Source organism: Periplaneta americana, chromosome 15, assembly GCF_040183065.1.
Source record: "Periplaneta americana isolate PAMFEO1 chromosome 15, P.americana_PAMFEO1_priV1, whole genome shotgun sequence".
In the NCBI taxonomy this organism is placed as follows: Eukaryota; Metazoa; Arthropoda; class Insecta; order Blattodea; family Blattidae; genus Periplaneta; species Periplaneta americana.
This window is the reverse complement of record NC_091131.1, coordinates 147,056-165,516: the sequence shown is the minus strand read 5'-3', so window position 1 is coordinate 165,516 and position 18,461 is coordinate 147,056. Positions and strand designations below refer to the sequence as shown.

General features: G+C 35.5%; 1 protein-coding gene across 5 annotated transcripts in view; it reads right to left on the bottom strand.

Moving 5' to 3' along the window:
* Positions 1-614: 614 nt before the first annotated feature.
* Positions 615-18,461, bottom strand: part of Mms19 (MMS19 nucleotide excision repair protein) — a 102,426-nt gene continuing 84,579 nt past the window's right edge. For 3 of the 5 annotated variants that reach the window (XM_069848817.1, XM_069848816.1, XM_069848818.1), the window contains one exon: positions 615-1,153. In XM_069848817.1, coding sequence (XP_069704918.1) covers positions 1,043-1,153 — 111 coding nt within the window. In that variant the 3' untranslated portion in view covers positions 615-1,042. Of the gene's footprint in view, positions 1,154-2,901; positions 3,004-6,561; positions 6,725-18,461 lie in introns of all 5 variants that reach the window. The other 2 variants (XR_011336568.1, XR_011336567.1) reach the window with 2 other exon arrangements.

The window sequence follows — 18,461 nt, the reverse complement described above, 5'->3', positions numbered from 1 at the left end:
CAATTCTTTTATTGAGTGATATTCAGAGAGCATTTTAGTTATTTCTGCTTTTTGAGATGAAGGTGTGTTTAGAGACTATTGATAGAATAGCTGCCTTGGAGTCTGACAATATAACTGCATTTTTCAATTTATTGATGTGAAATAGAAGATTCCTGAGACTTTCACTTATTGCAACGATTTCTCCATCAAAACTTGTTGTTCCATATCCAAGAGATCTATAAAGTGAGAAGAGACAGCACATAACACCTGCACCGGCACCTTGTTCTCTGGAGATCAAGGATCCATCAGTGTATAAATGAAGCCAATGTTGTGGAGGGTACCTAATATTAATTGTGTCTAAAGACAATTGTTTCATTATTTCAGTGCTTACTTCTGATTTCAGTATTTCTTCTGTTAAATTTAGATTATAATTATTCTATATTTAATAGAGTTAAAGGGTTTGGTTTAATTTGTAAGTTTTCTTTTAAATTCGGGATATTGATTTTCTGTTTTAATTCTTGAACCATGGATATGAAACTTTTTTGAGTTTTCAATCTACAGAGAGGACTGTATGAATGCCAATTGTTTCCTGGTAATCTGATAAGTAAATAATAACAGTAAATAATAAAATAGTCTCTACATTGAACATTTATTTTATACTTTTCCTTGTAGCAATAAATCACAAACAATCTGTGGAGAGAAAGAAGAATTAGTATATATTATGCTGTTTATTCCAATATTATTAATCAACATGAACATAACTGTGGGCACTGAAATAACTGTTCCAGAATCACTGTTATTGCAAAGCAAGTTGTAGCTTGTGAATCGAATACACACAAACTGTTTGAAACCTATAAACATATCACATCATGTCTATTTACGAATTACATGTTTCACGTAAAAATTTACAGTCACTTCAAGTCTAAGGCAACGTCAGGCTTCATACCATTATTTTGGCCTTGGAGTGCATCATCTTCATGACGAGAAGACTGCACTTTGTTCTGCTATGCTTTTGATTTTCTTCAACATACAATGGATATTGCAGCATGGGTATAGTCTATTGCTATGACTTGACTGGTGCACCCACCAGGTGCCAGCATGAGCACGTGGCCACTGCTTGCTGGCGCACCAGACGCTTGTGATCGTCCAGGCAGGAAGTCAGCTGCTGCACAGTCTGCCAAAATCAATGTTACAATCATTATAACACTCACATTTGTACACTATACTTTATATTCGAAACTCACATTTGCATTAAGATACTATCCTTATAGCACCGTAGTACACACTCGGAAGGTAGCAGCTATTTATCGAGCTGTATGCAATTTAGGGAGGAGGGAAGAGGAAATAAATGGTTCTGAAATCCAGCAGTGCCGTGAAATGGTCTCTTCTGCCTCTAGCATTCTCATCAGTTGCCTCGTTAGTGCAAAAGTTTATTTGATGTAATAATGGCACCAAAGTGCAAGAACAATGATGCTGGTAGTGGTTATAAGCCTAAGCTGTGATGTCATTTCCATTATTGAGAAAGTGAACATTCTGGATATGACTGAAATAGTAATAAAATAAAATAGTAGGCCTATGTAAAGATTACCACGTTATATGGAAGAATGAATCTTTCTTTTAAAAAGTAATGGACATAGAAAACAATCCTTATAAATTAGGGTGACCAGATTAAACACATTCAAATACGGAACACTTTGATTATTATTATTATTATTATTATTATTATAATCATACTTTTTTATTGAAATGTACACTCAACAGAAAATACATTTGATCATATAATGACATAATCATTATTTTAACATTATATCGCGGGTGCTCGTGTAAAGGGGGTTAAGTCAAATTGTAAGGTATGTAAACTTCTCTCCTTTGGTACTGAACAAAACCCTTTTGTCACAAAATACGGAGTTCTGTAACTGCATCATGCATAGAAGAATGATTTAACCCTTTTAACACAAGAAAAAAGTAATTGTGGAGAGTTGAAATCTGTACTTATCTCAGTTTAGCGAAAACATACTTAACCCCCTTTACACGAGCACCCGCGATATATTCCCTTGCATTGCTGATTGCGTACCTGTATATTTTATTGTTAACCCATAACGAATAGAAAGAAGAAGTGTGCGCACTCATATCTGTTCAGCATTGTCGACGGTGACCAAGAGAATTAGTGGCGCTGCGATCGGTATTGCTCAGTTGGAAGCGAATATCCATAAAAGAAGCAGTAGAGTGTTCGTTCATTTCGTTTGCTTTTTTAGTGTAATTAAGTGCGTTAAATACTTTAAGTGCCAATACATTAATCTGCAATTATTCGTACACGAGTGACAAGTGAGTAGCTCTCACGATTTATTTATTAAAGGACGAGATTATTATGTTTTTGTCGTGTTATATTTGAAGCAATACCTTCGTGTTTTGTTCCGGGTTGTAGGGCGTGCGTGTTTCATTTGCTTATGCAAACAGAACAGACAATGAAAGAAAAATTGAGCGATGGAATGTGGGGCGACATATTTCACGAGTGCATAGACAATATTACCTCAATTGTAATTCAGCCACCGGGAACAGGATGCTGCTTGGATCATGCCATGGATATCATACCGAAACTAATTTTTCACTATATGAAATGTCGGTTCTTCTTCCGGACGAAACAAATCCGACGAGAACTCCAAGCTCCGAGAGCCGCCAAATCATCTCGTAAATTCTCCAAAGTGTCGGACAAGTAACTGTTGGTGAGTACATATTGCATGCCTACAAGCAGCCCTAAGTAAAGTTTTACATATTAAACTATTATTTGTTTTACAGTGTGATGTTTATGAATGTGTTTTTCTTTCAAATAGTCTTAATGTTGTAAGTACAATGCCAGTTACGTACGTATATGGAGCGAAAGGTAAACAGTGCAACTTACGTTAAATGTATTTACGTACTTACACATGGAACAGACTGAGCGAACTCTGCATTAGCGCCGCGTGGTATCGGCCGTTTGAATTAACAGAGTGCGACCACTACTTCTTTCTATTTGTTATGGTTAACCTTTAACACACATGTAAAGAATACAGATATTTCAGTGTTATTATAATGAAGTCTAAACACTATGGCAAGCAAGGATTATATTCAATTTACATATATATATAAATTTAGCTTCCCTTATGAAAATGTTGCCAGATTTGACAAAGCGTATTACATATAATTTGGAAACACACCTAAAAGGTAAAATGATATACATTTGAAACGGTCAGGGAATCCAATATACAAAATGTCAGAAAAATTTAAACGTAAGTAGCGTTTGTGCTCATTTACAGTTAAGAAAAGGGGGGAAAAAATATCATCAGATAGGTTAGAATGATTTGAATGCCATATACCTCGATAAAAATAATAGTACGGATTTATTGGCATTGATATCTAAACCAATCAACAGCCATCGGTTAAGCTAACTTGAAATTTCCATTATTACTCCCATACAAATGATTTCTCAATATCTGAACTGATCCTTTGAGAAGACTAATGGCGATTTCCTTCACAGTGCTGTGTGTTAGCCCCAGGTTTTTACATTTGTTGGCAAAGAAGGAGGGTATGGTACCTCGTGCTCCCACCATCAGACCTATTACCTATTTGCGGCTCTCAATTGGCTTGGAGGTTTCAGTGTGGGAAGTTTCCAAAATTGCTTATTTGTTATATTTTGCAGAAGAATGTACATCATTCAGGAGTTTGACATTTTCCAACAGAATTTTATAAAATCTAAACAAAATGTCTTGAAAATGAACTTCAGTAATAATTATTTCCTTCGCAGTTTCCGTACTAAATCTATTCTTGTCATCAATCCACAAACCATTTCATGGAAAACAATCTTTCAGTACCAGAGTTGGTGCCAAGTAAAGCTAGCTCAAATCCAGGAGATATCTTGGGATGCAAAGAAGTTGAAAATAACAGACCACTTGTGAGCCATGCACGACAGCGATACTTCGCCTGAGGCCGTCTATTCTATATTTCTATGTGCATTTCCTTGTTACCCTTTTCATTGGCCAGTGGGAATTATGGGTATCGGAGAGAGGGGGAATAGAGGTTTCCTGAGAAGTGCCGAGAGATAGACCTGACACTCGAAAACTCCAGCGTCATAGTTAATATCTACTAGTCTAGCAGACTGTGAACATCTGCTGGTTTAGCACACTCAGAAAGAGAGGTTTGCTAGTGATAGGTTACTAGTCATGTTCGGCATACAGTGTGCTACTACTAAGTTGCGATCGTTACTAGAATTCGCTGAGACGTAGTGATATGGAGATAATAACAGTGAAGTTATTTAGATATCTGTCGTGTGTAATTCTGTGTTAAGTTATTCTCGTGGCATATGGATATGGTAGTTTCTTGGAAGGTTATAGTCGTCGAGTATTATGAGAATACTGTGAGGTACTTAGAGAATAGTGATGTTGTCGTGGAATTATACAGTATTTTGGATAACATACTCAGGACCAGTGAGTCTGTATATTGAGGATGGTTATCGGCAAGTTTCCATTACGAACAGTTTGAGGTTTCGGCAGTTGTATGAGTTTATGTCGCGAGTAGAATTACGCAGGCTGTACTCAGAGTGTCTGTAATATTGAGAATAGGCGGAACGTCCTAAAATATTATCACTTAGAACACAGGAGATTCTAGATCGCTATAGGCACCGTGCATGGGTCTCAAAATCGTACTGGTGGTGCCGCGCAGTGTCTCAATTCCTAATTAACTACAGGCTCGCAGTCATTCACTAGTCATGTGTGATACAGAAATTACATACGGCTTTCTGCCGATAAAAAGTTGTAATATTAGTAAGAATGGGTTCATTGATTCATAGTGTTCTGCCCAAGGTCAGGTCTTTCACTGCAAACCCAGCAATCTCCAGTCTTTAATTATTTTATAGACTCAGTAGAAAGTTCAGTATTGCTAGAGAAGTGTAAAAATGTAACTACAAAGTTCCTGAAATATCAGTGAAGTTGTTTGGCACTTAAATGAGATTTCAGACCATTGAATGAGGGTGAACAGTCATATTACGAAAACAGTGATATACTTATATTTGATGTCATGACGTGCGTAATATTTGTGTGTATAATGTCTCTATAAATTACGTATTTTAATGTGATTTAATTCTAAAAGTAGTCTTAATTACACTTCCTGAATAATGGGCGACTGCAAATTCTCTAAAACACAACACATAATGAACAATATCATCAACATACTACCTCTGATTGAGGTTCTGGCTGATATGTGCATCTGTTATCAGGCAGTACATCTCACTGACGGTATGTGTCAGAGGAAGAACAATATTGTTTGTATGCATATGAAGTCTGACTAGTGTAATGTGTAGCTAGTCGGCAATATATGCAATGGAAGGGAAAAAGAACTGGCCACTCTACCCCATGATATTCTGGCCTAGTTGCCTCATACGTGGTGCCTTGTTGGTATCACTTGTGAGGTTCAGACTTCTCTTTGGACAGCTGAATAAACAACAAGATCAATATGCGGAAGCAGTTCAATTGATGGTTTTTGTAAAATGTTATATTGTATATTTTAATTCGCTGAATGCACCTTTCAACATGAATTCGAACACTGGCAAAGCTGTAAGTAGTTTCGGCTTCTTCAGCCGTTAATTTGTCATCATACAGATACGGTGGAGTAACAACAATGATCCCTTTATTGGAGAGGTTTGTTATTATTCCGGGAAAACCTGACTTCATCACCACCTTCTAATAAAGTCAATAATCCGCAATCAGTTGTTATGAATGTGTCACCATCTGATCCACATTGGATGGCTGTTCCACTTCTGAACAATTAATTGTTACTCTAAATTTTTCAATATTGCAGGCATTGTTTCCCGAATACTTTCTCTGCTAGGCCAAAACCCAAAATTACAGTAACCATTGTGGATGTCAACAACATTAAAGTGTCGGTAAAAATACATTATAATTATAATTGTACGATTAACTCCGAACATCACCCTCATAGCAGAATACGACAATCCAGTTTACATTTTAATTGGAAAATATGATAGACGATTTTCTTTACTAATCTTACTCTTGGACAGAATTTTTCGAAAGCTTTCGATGTGAAATTCACTAATAAAAATGGCAAAAATAATATGGTCTACATCTTGGGGAGTTTCGACTATCTATGGTAGCTATTTTTGGGTTAAATGATAGAATTGGAAATGTTTCTTATTATGATTCTACGGGTATGATTGTGTTTCAATTGGCAGCAATTTTAACTATATATTCGAAACCACAAATGTCACTCCCATTAAGTCTGGTGGTTCTGTCTCATATTTTATTGTAGAATAATTTCGGAAACCTTGCATTTCATTAAACATATCATCTGTTCCTGAACGCTTGTCATAACATTTCTTATGTGACTTCAGTTCGGCATGTAATGGAATGGACACATGAGTAGACAATTCACATAATTCAATTGTGAAAGAAAAAACAAAATCACTAAGAATGGTTTCATTTTACTTCTGCCTGTATGGCTACTTCATTTTTCGAAATAACACTTGTTGAGCATTCGGCTTCCATAAAACGTAAATTTTCATCTTTTCTTCTTCTTCATGCATCTCTTTCGTACCTTTCTGGAGCTAGTTGAGATGAGGCAGTCTTTTTCTTGTAATATTTTATAAAAATACTGGGAACGGTATGCTAGTTTTGGGGGTGTTCTCATCTCGTTCCCAATAAAATGAATACTGCAAATTCTTGCTGCGGGTGTTGGTTTCCAAGGTGAACCATCAGCACTTGAAATCAAGAATTAAATATCGATATGAATACATTAAAAAAAAGTATATTATTATTTATTGTTGCGAATATTATACATGTATATATATATGTAAAGAATTCAGTAATTATGTACTTTTTGAAATTTAAATGATAAATTCCTGTCGTTATTAACTTAATGGTTATTTATAAACATAATACTATATACATTCTATTTTTATATCAGGCCTAGTATATAATAATACTATGATTACAAGCAGTGTAGCCTTATTTACTTTCGTCTGCGTACTGCATGGATCTACAATTAGCGTCGCTGCGCTTCAGTTTTCTGTTTTGGGAATGAATAAAAACAATATCGGTTGGTGTGTTCATATAAGCATTACTACATTCAAGAACACAGCAATTTGCATTACCGTTCCGCTTTTTAGGATCATCCATATTTCTAATCATTTAACCTGATATGTTAAGTATACTCATACACGTCAAGCACAACTCTATCGCTGCTGTCCCGCAGTTAGTAACAACAGTCGCCACCAGAGGAGCATGTACGGTGCCTATAGAAGTAATTGTATGGATTGGAGTAGTTAAATGGGAACACATTGACTAGTTGATTCCTCCTCTTTGTGCGATATACCAAAACTTGTAAAGTAAAGTATTGTACAGATGTGTTCACATGGTTATAGTTAACATACTATGATTCTATATTGTGTGAAAAGTAGTTGAAACTTATATTATTGTGCTGTATAGGAACTCACTGATTCAATAGTATGAACATTATGTATGTCGAATTAACTGATAGCAATGAGATATAGTGGAAGTGTATATGGTATGATTGTATGGAATAGGAATTTATCCCTAGGGATTATATTCCGTGTCCACACTAAGAGTATACAGAAATAATAGCTTATAATTTCACTATAATTCCTTAAGATAAAGCTCAATCAATAGAAAAACTCTGCAAGATTTCGTTTTATCCTTTTCCATAGCCACTGTGTGTGTGTGTGTGTGTGTGTGTGTGTGTGCAATGTTTTGTTTCAAGCTTATTGTTGCATGGCCATTGTTATGTGAAATGTTTCGTTTCAAGCTTATTGTTGCATGAATGAAAATTTGCATTTATTAGTCTAGTTTCTTGTCAGTAGAGATGTGGATGGTACAGCAAAAAGTTCAATGCATGCTCTGGTTTGCAGAATTGAATGTGGATCCTCCTACACGCAAATCCATTTACAAGTGGGACAAAATTCTACGAGATAATGGAAGCTTGATTTCAAAGGCAGGAAAACATTCTAAAAAGCATGTGGCCGAAATGACTGTGGATCAGGTGCGTGAATCATTTGCTAGAAGCCCACGTAAATCAATTAGGCAGGCTAGTAGGGAACTGCAGATCCTCGTTCAACAGTTCACAAGATCTACGCAAACGTCTCCGTATGCGTGCTTACAAACTTCAGCTCCTTCATCAACTGAAACCAGATGATTGTTGCAAGAGAGCTAATTTCTGTGATGAGATGATTCAGCGTATTGATGAAAATCCCAGGTATGTCGATTTGTTGCTATTCAGTGATGAAGCAACCTTTCACGTTTGCGGGAAGGTTAATCATCATAATTGCCGCATATGGGATTCTCAGAATCCCTACAGAGTGATTGAACATGAAAGGGACTCGCTAAAAGTCAATGTCTGGTTGGGAATTCCCAAAAATGGAGTAATTGGCCCATTCTTTTTTATGGAGCGTACAGTGACGGGAGTCACATACCTTGATATGCTGGTGCTACTATGCAATTTCTGCCAGGTTTAACATTTCAGCAGAACGGTGCTCCACCACACTTCCATCGAAATGTTAAAATGTTTTTTCATGTAACCTTTCCACGAAATTGGATTGTAGGGGTGGGCCAACTTCCTGGCTGCCGGATTTAACTCCTTTGAATTTTTTTTGCACAGGGATTTATTAAAAATTTTGTGTACAGCAGAAAAGTTCGTAATTTGATTGATTTGAGACAGCGTATCATTCAAGCAGTTGAGCTTGTAACACCCGATATGTTGGTGAACACCTGGCGCGAGGCTGAGTATCGCTTCGGTACCTGTCAAGCTATAAATGGTGCTCATATTGAAGTGTACTAGTGGAGATAAAAACTTCTTCAGTTACTCTATACAATGCAGAAGAAATTTATTTAATAAATCTTCTCCAAGTTACGGTATAAGCTGGTTTTTATGTATACTTTTAGTGTGGTCACAGTGTATTGTGTTATCATGTTGTACAAGAACTCATTGATTGAATTGTATAGACGTTAAAGCAATGAGATATAGTGAAAACTTATATGTGTGACCGTATTGTATCAAGGCCAACTCAGACAATTAGTTTGTATGATCATATTGTGTGGGTACTTATCTGAAGGCAACATTATTGATAGAATCGTATTATATGAAGTTAACTGAGTGGCTGTCATTAGGTACATGGTAGAATTATTATTGTATCTTAACATTTTCATTGTCTAGCATATACATCTTTGTTTATTTTTTTATTTTAGTAGGTTATTTTACGACGCTTTATCAACATCTTAGGTAATTTAGCATCTGAATGAGATGAAGGTGATAATGCGGTGAAATGAGTCTGGGTTCCAGCACCGAAAGTTACCCAGCATTTGCTCATATTGGGTTGAGGGAAAACCCCGGAAAAAACCTCAACCAGGTAACTTGCCCCAACCAGGAATCGAACCTGGGCCACCTGGTTTCCCGGCCAGACACGCTAACCGTTACTCCACAGGTGTGGACTGCATCTTTGTTATCCATTCATCAATTCACTGTACATTGTTGTTGTATTCTTAATCATTCAGTCAAATTATATTTGTTATGTTATTATCTATTAATTTCCACTGCGCAAACCAACCAAACCAACACACCTGTTACGTCTGACTTAGCAGCAGTGTGAAGTGAGATGTATTATTGGTTATTAATGGTAGAAGGTAAAAGAAAAATGCTTCATTCCACTTCTCCCTTATGGTTTCACCTGTTACCCACACACTTAACAGTTCTTAGATCATGGTTTTTCATTTCGTATATATTTGTAACATGGCTCACTTTCTCAGAAAGTTCATCTTCACATATTTCTTTCAAAATATTTACATCAAATTCTGTTAAAGTTTTAAGGCTTTCCATAACTTTCAAAGAAGAGCATTGTTGAGTTGAACCCACTTAAATGGTTTCAGCCCGTGAAAAGGGCAAGCCCATTTTTCAATGTATTCAATGAATGTGCCATAAAATAAGGTTGAAATTTCCAAGAACTCAAGATTCTTTAAGTAAGCCATCCTCTGGGAATAGGACTGAATTTTCGTTGTTTGAAAGTTATCCTCTTTCTTCATTTCATTTTCCTTATTATTATTTCTAGTTCCTCTAAAACTTTATTTGCTGACATATCTGTCACCTCATTTTTTTATGATTGCTGAAAACAGTTTCAATTGGCTCTGAATAAAATAGAGCCAAAGCAGTCACTTAGAATCCCTAAAGAAAGATTTCAAGATGTAGGGCATTTGTCTTCTGACAAAAAAATAAGCAATATTTATATATTTCAGATATAATCCATCAATCATTGGACTCTATCATAACACTACTTGTTTCTAATTAATATTATTTTAATTTTATGACCTGTAATATTACATTTTAATTATGGAGATGTTGTACATCATTAATCCATGTATTGTGGGTCTCTATCACCACGGCATGGAGCGTCCTCAGGTTGCGGATCAAGGAGACGGCCTCCAGATATGGAGGGTAGCTGCGAATATATTGAATAAGCAGTCGCAGAGAGCCGAGGGGTGGTCCTCCAGCTTGGGGGTTGGGCGAAGGGCTAACAACCCATCACCGTAAAAAACAGCTTGTTACGAATCCTTCAAATAAGCCTCAGATTGGGACTGATTCTCTGGCACGACCACAGCAAAGGAATAAGGTTTTGAGATTTGGTACTTGGAATGTTACAAGTCTATATATAACAGGAGGGGTAACATTAGTAGCAAAAGAACTAGCTAGATATAGAATAGACTTTGTGGGAGTACAGGAGGTTAGGTTAGATGGGAATGGCATATCACAAATAGGAGATTATTTATTGTATTATGGGGAAGGAAACGATAATCACCAATTAGGAACAGGATTCTTTATTCATAAAAGAATAAAATCAGCAGTAAAAAAGGTCGAATTTATCAGTGATAGGTTATCGTATTTAATACTTAAGGGTAGTCATAAATGCTCATGCCCCTACAGATGAGAACAGATGAGAAAGACGATCATATAAAGGATAGTTTCTATGAGGAATTGGAACAGACTTTTGATCAGTTACCTAGATATCACATGAAAATTTTATTGGGGGATTTCAATGCTAAAGTAGGACGGGAGGATATTTTTAAACCGACTATTGGAAAAGAGAGCCTACACATATCTAGTACTGACAATGGAGTTAGGTTAGTCAACTTTGCCACATCAAAAAATTTAATTGTTACAAGTACAACATTCTCCCATAAGGATACAAATAAATATACTTGGACTTCTCCAGATGGATTGACACATAACCAGATAGATCATATCTTGATAGATAAAAGAAGACACACTAGTACAGTAGACATTCGAACCTTCAGGGGGGCAGACTGTAATTCTGACCATTATTTGGTAATTGGAGAACTAAGAGAAAGACTATCAGTAGCGAAGCGAGTAGAGCAACAAGTTAATATTAGAAGATTCAATATTCCGAAATTAAAGGATGAGGAAACTAAGCAACATTATCAAGTCGAAATTTCAAATAGGTTTGCCATATTAGCAAGTTCCGACGAAGTTGAGGAAGAGTTAGATGTTAATAGCATGTGGGAAAATATCAGAGATAATATCAAAATTGCAGCTGAACAGAGCATAGGTTATTATGAAACTAAGAAAAAGAAACCGTGGTTTGATGAAGATTGTTGCATGGCAGTAGAAAGAAGGAAACAGGCAAAATTGAAATTCTTACAGGATCCAGTTGAGGCGAATAGAGATAATTATTTCAATAAAAGATGGGAAGCAAATCGTAAGCTTAGGAATAAAAAGAGAGGTTACTTGAAGGAAAAACTGAATGAGGTAGAAACAAATAGTAAAAATAAAAATATTAGAGATTTATATAAGGGCATAAAGAAATTCAAGAATGGATATCAGGCAAGGGTAAACGTGATCAAGGATGAGAATGGTGACTTGCTTGCAGACTCTCCATCAATCCTGAACAGATGGAAAAACTATTTTGGACAACTACTAAATATACATAGGCAAATAGGAATGATCGGGACGAAATTGAAATACAAACTGCTGAGCCATTTATACCCGAACCCACACTTTCTGAAGTCGAAATTGCGATAGAAAATCGGAAAAATTATAAGTCTCCAGGTATTGATCAAATTCCAGCAGAATTAATACAAGAGGGTGGAAGCGCATTATCTAACGAAATTTATAAGCTTGTACTTGCTATTTGGGAAAAGGAAATTGTACCAGATCAATGGAAGGAGTCCATAATCGTACCTATCTTTAAGAAGGGGGACAAGACTAACTGTAGTAACTTTCGAGGAATATCACTTTTGTTGACGTCGTACAAAATTTTGTCCAATATTCTTTTGAGAAGGTTCACTCTATATGTAGATGAAATTATCGGGGATCATCAGTGCGGTTTTAGGCGTAACAGATCAACTATTAGCCAGATATTTTGTATTCGACAGATAATGGAGAAAAAATGGGAGTATAAGGGTACAGTGCATCAGTTATTCATAGATTTCAAAAAGGCATATGAATCAGTTAAGAGAGAAGTTTTATATGATATTCTTATGGAATTTGGTATTCCCAAGAAACTAGTTCGATTAATTAAAATGTGTCTCAGTGAAACGTACAGCAGAGTTCGTATAGGTCAGTTTCTGTCAGATGCGTTTCCAATTCACTGTGGGCTGAAGCAAGGAGATGCACTATCTCCTTTACTTTTTAACTTTGCTCTAGAGTATGCCATTAGGAAAGTCCAAGGTAACAGAGGGGGTTTGGAATTGAACAAGTTACATCAGCTGCTTGTCTATGCGGATGACGTGAATATGTTAGGAGAAAATCCACAAACGATTAGGGAAAACACGAAAATTTTACTTGAAGCAAGTAAAGCGATAGATTTGGAAGTAAATCCCGAAAAGACAAAGTATATGATTATGTCTCGTGACGAGAATATTGTACGAATTGGAAATATAAAAATTGGAAATTTATCTTTTGAAGAAGTGGAGAAATTCAAACATCTGGGAGCAACAGTAACAAATATAAATGATACTCGGGAAGAAATTAAACACAGAATAAATATGGGAAATGCCTGTTATTATTCGGTTGAGAAACTTTTATCATCCAGTCTGCTGTCAAAATATCTGAAAGTTAGAATTTATAAAACAGTTATATTACTGGTTGTTCTTTATGGTTGTGAAACTTGGACTCTCACTTTGAGAGAGGAACATAGGTTAAGGGTGTTTGAGAATAAGGTGCTTAGGAAAATATTTGGGGCTAAGAGGGATGAAGTTACGGGAGAATGGAGAAAGTTACACAACGCAGAACTGCACGCATTGTATTCTTCACCTGACATAATTAGGAACATTAAATCCAGACGTTTGAGATGGGCAGGGCATGTAGCACGTATGGGCGAATCCAGAAATGCATATAGAGTGTTAGTTGGGAGGCTGGAGGGAAAAAGACCTTTAGGGAGGCCGAGACGTAGATGGGAAGATAATATTAAAATGGATTTGAGGGAGGTGAGATATGATGATAGAGACTGGATTAATCTTGCTCAGGATAGGGACCAGTGGCAGGCTTATGTGAGGGCGGCAATGAACCTCCGGGTTCCTTAAAAGCCAGTAAGTAAGTAAGTAAGTAAGTAGTATGTACATCATTAATTTTAAACAGTTTATCTATCATCAATGTAATGACTATACAGTTTGATATTGAGATATTGTATAATTACGCCTGAAGATGCCTGAATAGGCGAAAACATTTGCAATATGTAATTTATGTGTTTAAAACTTAATAACCATATAATATAAGTCATTACTTTACATTGATTTGTCATTTGACTGAGTAACAAATATTATATTGTATTTATCTATATTAATTGACAATCTGAACAACTTTCATCATGCTCTCTAACTCAATTGTTTAGTTTTCTTCTATAATTCGTTTTATTCCTACCATCTCTGGTGCATTCAATTTCAGTAGAGAAAACATGCATTCTGCTATTGATTAATGGCAGTTCATCATGTTGCTATAACCTGGAATGTTCAGTTGTTTTTAAATAAATTAAATTTCAGATATCCACGTTGTTCTCTTGCAATAAAGGTAATAAAATTTGTGTGTTTTGCAAAGATGAAAGAGGCAAGTCACTGCCATGAACATGAATATCATGATATTATAAAAATTCCTATCAAAATGACATCTTTTTTGCATCGGAATTTTCTCACTGAATACAATTCGTGCTTGATATTTTCTCTGTGATAATTTAATTGCACTTCTGAACTCGTGTATGTTGTCATAAGATAACTTTTTCTCGACCTTTGGTCTCGAAAAAAAAATATGACAAAATACATTTGTTAAGCTCAATTAAATTATAGAGAAACTGTCAGCACTCATTGTATCATAGAAGATAAACCTGCTTTGCCTGAGAAACTTCATGTATCACTTTACTTAAGTATTCTGATGTAGTATGCAGCAATGGTCCCCAACATTTCTTTGAAAATTTGCTGATGCATAATATGTTAAGGCTGTACAAAATTTGTCAGCTGGAAAAAGAGCATGGTTTCTGTCTATAGGTGATTTTATTTTGTTTTCTATTTGATTTAACACTATATCTGCAGCATCCTTCCATTCCATTATTGAAAATGACTTACTCTTGGCCTAAAAGTTCTTGCTCTGGCTAAAATTCTTGCATCTTCATATTCAATTTCATTTAAGATTTCCATCAATTCCTCCATCATCTACAATTAACAGTTTGCTTTTTGATTATAGTAAGAAGTTTAATTATCTCGCATAGTTTAAACTATCAAACTAAACTGTTTAAACCAAGAAAGGCAGTTAAACTGAACTTGAGAATATGTTTTTTTTTTTTTTGCTTAAATCACAGTTTATACTTACATGGCGAAGTGCATCAACATCAGTTAAAAACGCAGTAATCATAGATTACGAAACGACGGTTAAACAGTAACCGTGGTTAAAATGTAATTTCTGTGCACCATTCATAATCACCGATTACTTAAACATAGTTAGCTGACACTTCATTTAACCAGAGCAAAGTCTATGATGGTACACTGTTTCTACAAAATGACTAAAGGAAAGCATTCATACCACAGCAAAGATAATAGTTAACATCTAAAAACGACTGCGCTCACTCCGTTCTACATCGAAGTGAACATGTCCTACATTTTCGCGTTGCATTTGTTTGCCTTTGGGCGCTGTTATATTTGCGAGTTGCATTTCTTTGTTTTTCATTGCTGTTAGGTTAAAATCGTACAAAATAGAAAATTGAATGCAAAAATGATTATATCCCAATGTGAGGTTAAGTATCGATAGACTTACTTAATAGATTTAAATATATTTTATAATAAAGAAGGAATATCCATAAAGGAAAAGGATGCAGAAGATTAGTAGAAGTGTGTGTACGACCCAAGATCCCATTTACACCAGGATACTGTTCATTATCCTAAGATCCATCCATAACCTCTTTTTGTTCAGCCAGTGACAGAGAAAGAGATATTCAAGTATTCCCTCTTAAAATACAGAAAATAACAGTTACATAGAATCTTAACATAAGGAGCTGATCAACAGAAGAAATATGACTGTTTTTGAGTTATTGCAAGTGAGCCATTTGTAGATTTTGATAAACAAAATCCCTCCTCAAATTTTCTGTCACCTAATTCCTCGTAAAGATTCTCTCTTTCCACTAAAGAAACTTCACGCCCACGCTCTATCCAAGTAATTCAAGTACTGTACAATAATAATCGTCTTCAAAGTAAACATCTGTGGCTCTGGCCGCCATTTTGCTTTACTTGCTCTACTAATCACTGGTTATCTCCTTTAACCGCTCGAAAATGGCCGGTTATAGATTTCTGTGGTTAACCTCCTATTTAAGTCGTAACCGAGGTCGATCCACTGTAAAAATGCTTAACCAGAGGTTAGATGACAATTTTAAGTGGTGGTTACACTAACCGACGTTGATGCACGTGGGCAACAGTAAATTAAAAGATAGTTTAAAGTGCTATTGAGACTACAGCCCTTAGCCTCTGTTCCTCTCTCAAAGTGAGAGTCAAAGTTTCATACTCATACAGAACAACCGGTATTATAAATGATAACTTTCAGTTTTTTTGAAAGCAGACTAGATGACAAAACTTCTCAACTGAATAATAGCAGGCATTTCCCATATTTACTTTGTTTAATTTCCTCTCGAGTGTCATTTATATTTGTTACTGTTGCTCCAAGAAATTTGAATTTTTCCTTCCCTTCAGATAATAAATTTTCAATTTTTATATTTCCATTTCGTACTGCAAGGAGAGAAAATACAGTCCTAGGCAAGTTTCCAACCATGACGAAACAGGCATGTTTTGGAAGAAAATACCAACATTACATGTACAAAAGAGACTTTAGGATATAAAGCATGCATGATTGAGACACTTAAGCTGCATCTACATGGTTCAATTTTCTATATGTGTACACATGCAATCTGGGAAGAATTTTGAAAAAATAAAGTTTAAAACGCGTGTTCAATTAAGATGCATGAAGATCTTGTGTGTACCTGGTGCGCCATTTTGAACGTCATCAACAGGGAACGGATTTATATGGACTAAAAATATATGAAATATGTAAATATATATGTAGTTATTTTTACCAAAATATGGAATTAAATATGGATTTTTACCAAAATATGGAATTAAATATGGACTTAAAATTATAAAAAAATGACTATGTACGTTAAATATTGGTACATTTTAATCAAACTAAACAAAAAATATAATGGACGTACCTATCTTCCAATGTAGTTTCAACAAAACACAATTTTTATTGTCTGTTACCATAACAATAGGTTACAAACATTTCTTTCAAGTGCTGAAAAGTGAATCTTCTTCTATTGTCTCTGAGGATAGATTTATACTGACTAAAAGAGCGTTCGACGTCACAAGAAGTAACTGGTACATAATTCAATTTCACAATGTCTGCTGGGGATAAGTCCAAGTTAATCTTCACTGTTGATTCACCACTCATCACAGCAACAACCTTTTGTAGTTCTTCATATCCAGGGTTTTTTGAAAGTACAGTGTCCACCTTAGCTCTTACTGCATCTGCAACTTTACCTCTACCACGATTCAGTTGTTCCACAGTACTATTTATAATTTCAAAACTTTCAGATAGTGAAAGGTGCCTATTTTGGAGACTTTTGAGCGTTTTTATGATGCATGAAAATGTATGCTGAATGTGAGCTAAGTCATTCTTCACACTTATGTCACAGGTAACTGTTTTCGCAGTATCAATTGAGACTGCATCTTCAGAGTCCAATGCAAGGAGAACATTGTTAATAGAGTCTATATGTTCGGCATAATATTCAACTGCTTCTAGCCATGTACCCCATCTAGTTAAAATTGGCTTTGGTGGCAATGGAATTTCAGGGTACATTTCTTTCAACACGTTAACTCTACTGGGAGCTTTGAGAAATACTTTTTTCACTGATGAAATCAACAAATCTACTTTAGGGAAATTGTCTCTGACCACTTCTGCCACACGATGAAATGCATGCGCCACACAAGTAAAATGAGTCAATTTAGGATATACAACAGATAATGCTTGTCCAGCTTTGACCATATAAGGGGCAGCATCGCTAATAAAGAATAACACATTATCGTACATAATACCCTTTGGCCACAGGATACCCATAGCTTCGTTGAACAGTTTAACTATAGTTTTGTTATTGCACTTTTCTAGAACATCACAATGTAAAAGAATTCGTTCAGAATATTGTTCACTTAACAAACCGATAACTACATTACCAACAAGTCTACCTTCTTTGTCGGGAGTCTCATCAATGGAAACCCAAATTGAACTATCTTTAATTTCATCTCTTATCTTCTGTATTGTCTCATCGTAGATGGATGGAGCATACGTCTTCCTAAGTGTTGACTCATCCGGGATTGTATGTTGAGTATATTTTTCAAGGAATTCCCTGAAGACCTTATTCTTTAGTTTGTAGAGAGGAATATCAGCAGAGATGAGAGAACGGCACAGGTCGATGTTAAACTCAGATCTTACATTCGATGTTGTTGGTTGTGTTAAAAACAATTGTCTCTGCTTGGAATTTAGTTGTTTGTTGGCCTGATGTTTACTAGTTGTAATGTGTTGTTGCACCAGGAACTTTTGTGTAGATGATACTGCACACTGACACAAATTACAAAATAATATTTTATTGTCAGTTGATAAACCATCTTCTTTAAATTCTGAAATGTAACTTGTTAGTTTTGATTTTAAATTGACTGAATGACGTACTTTTGGCATATTTACCGTCTTTATAGTATGATTTACAAAACTGAACCTATGTGTACTCTGACTGGCATTTAACTGTTGAGCTGCACAACTGAAGTCTATTAAAAATTTTAAATTAAATTAATACAGTTTTGTAACTTACTTTCCCATTGTTGATAGGACTGCTAATTTTCAAATAACTCTGATGTTAAAGGGATTACTGAACATGTGTTTAAATCTCTATTGTT